The sequence below is a fragment of the Nannobrachium achirus genome (assembly GCF_963921795.1).
Source record: "Nannobrachium achirus genome assembly, chromosome: 22".
Taxonomy (NCBI): Eukaryota; Metazoa; Chordata; class Actinopteri; order Myctophiformes; family Myctophidae; genus Nannobrachium; species Nannobrachium achirus.
In genome coordinates, this window is record NC_137829.1 from 16,726,967 (window position 1) to 16,729,142 (window position 2,176).

General features: G+C 47.9%; 1 protein-coding gene across 1 annotated transcript; it reads right to left on the reverse strand.

Moving 5' to 3' along the window:
- Positions 1 to 968: 968 nt before the first annotated feature.
- On the reverse strand, positions 969 to 1,598 carry LOC308307453 (peroxiredoxin-1-like; the record flags this gene model as incomplete). The annotated part of the gene is made up of 1 exon (XM_080752716.1): positions 969 to 1,598. The coding sequence occupies one exon, from the start codon at positions 1,596 to 1,598 to the stop codon at positions 969 to 971; it is 630 nt and encodes a 209-aa protein (XP_080608842.1).
- Positions 1,599 to 2,176: the final 578 nt, after the last annotated feature.

Consider the following 2,176-nt stretch of genomic DNA (forward strand, 5'->3'; position numbering starts at 1 on the left):
TATAAAATTGAACTGGGCGATTTCTTTGAGTTTGGATGCTGTCACGTACACAGCACACAGCAGTGCAATGTCGGAAGTGGAGCACCCTTCATTGATTAAAACGGGAGCGTTCCCAGCGTTGATGTTGACGTGACGCTCGATGCGCCCGGTGGAGCCGGAGGGTAAAGGCGGCCAGAAACAGACGGCACCGAACGCAGTACTTGCTTATTATGTCCGGGAGCGGACACTAATTCCCTGTAGACCGGAAGGGCCGGACTTACCATTGGGCAAGGGTGGGCACGTGCCCAGGGGCCTCAGGGGGTGGGGGGCCTCCGAAAAAAAAAAAATGACCCCAAAAAATATAGTAGGCCTAGGCATGATCGCAATCGCGAAATTCCATCTTTCAAGAAAACATAATGGCTGCTAAGCTAGCTCATGAATGCCTGAACGGATTTCCATTTGGATTTTTTTGTTTGAAAGCTGTGAACAGTGTGCACAAACGTGGTGCATGATCTAGGCATGGGCATGCATGATCCGTGCACTATGAATTACATGGAAGTCTATGGAAAGGGAGGTGGTGTGGAACTTGGAAGCCATTTTGAAAAGACCCTGAATTAGTTAATTTAATGATGACATTTTAAAGTATTGCAATCCAAATAAAGTGATATTTGTGTTTAGTTACAGTACATTTTGTTTTATTATGGTAATAACATTGAGAGCTTCTGCTCTGCTGGCCGCACTGCATGTAGCTGCTCTGAAAGCTTAGCGCAGTCTATGTATCCGGTACTTTCCACACACATAGGCTACACACATGCACACAAACCCCACTTCTGTATCCGCTTTAGACCCTTCCAATGATCCAATGAGGATACACAGTCAGATTATGCACGGGCCGGTCCGGAGGTGAGGTCACGGTGTGGTCAGGTGGACCGGAGGTGGAGGTTTTGCGCGCACACGAGGGCCTCTTTATTTCTCCTTGCCCAGGGGCCTCATGTCATATAAATCCGGGGCTGCGTACAGGAGATGTGGGATGACTGGAAGAATGCTTTGCTCTTCTGGACATCAGGGATAATGGAAACACTTCCTGGTTTCCAGCCAGCAGGGCACACCTCTCCAGATTTGTCGGTGTGTTGGAAGGCCTGGACCAGACGCAGGGTTTCATCCACCGAGCGGCCAACAGGCAAGTCATTGATGGTGATCTGTCTCAGGACCCCCTTGTCATCAATCACAAACAGACCTCTGTATGCGATTCCTTCTTCCTCCTTGAGCACACCATAATCTCTGGAGATGGACTGGGTGAGATCTGCCACCAAGGGAATGTTCATGGGACCCAGACCACCCTGATTCCTTGGAGTGTTGATCCAGGCCAGGTGAGAGAAGTGAGAGTCGGTGGAGGCGGCAATGACCTCGCAGCCAATCTGACGGAATTCCTCTGCCCTCTCGCTGAAAGCCACAATCTCAGTAGGGCACACAAAAGTGAAGTCCAGGGGGTAGAAGAACAAAATCACATATTTTCCTTTGTAGTCGGATAGCTGGATGTCTTTAAACTGCCCACCGACCACAGCAGTGGCTTTGAAGTTGGGGGCAGGTCTGCCGATCTTAGCATTTCCAGCAGACATGGTGGTGTTGGAATCTCAGGTATGTTCTCTGTAGATAAAACGGACGGAGAAAAGCTCTGTTTGCAGAATTAGTGGAACAAACCATGTGGGTCTTTATATACGCTCTGGTCAGGGGGTCTCGACATCCCACATGATGACATTAAGTCAACAATTGTATTATTACGAGCGCAAACAGAGCGCGCAAATACTGTAATCGGCTAGGTATGTATGTATGTATGTCGGCATCTCTGGCAACATCATCATTAACAGCCGATGAGAGACCAGCATTCCTGGTGATGCCACTGGTGATGTCAGCAGGGTTTGGAATATAATAGCATTCCTGGTAATTTCTTCATTAACAGCCAATGAGGCTTTATGGCGTGCTCTGCTGCACAAGGCCTGGCATGCATTGGAGAAATAATTATGTGCACAACTATTAACAAACAACTAAAAACAAAACCATGTTTTCTCCTTAACGCTATGTCACCGATGAGCCCTTGCGCCCCAGGAAAGGCTGCGCACCCTCTCGTCTGTAGCAAATACTAAAAATACAGTTTCGCTACTAAAATGTACACGTCTAAAATACACATTTTAGTTAG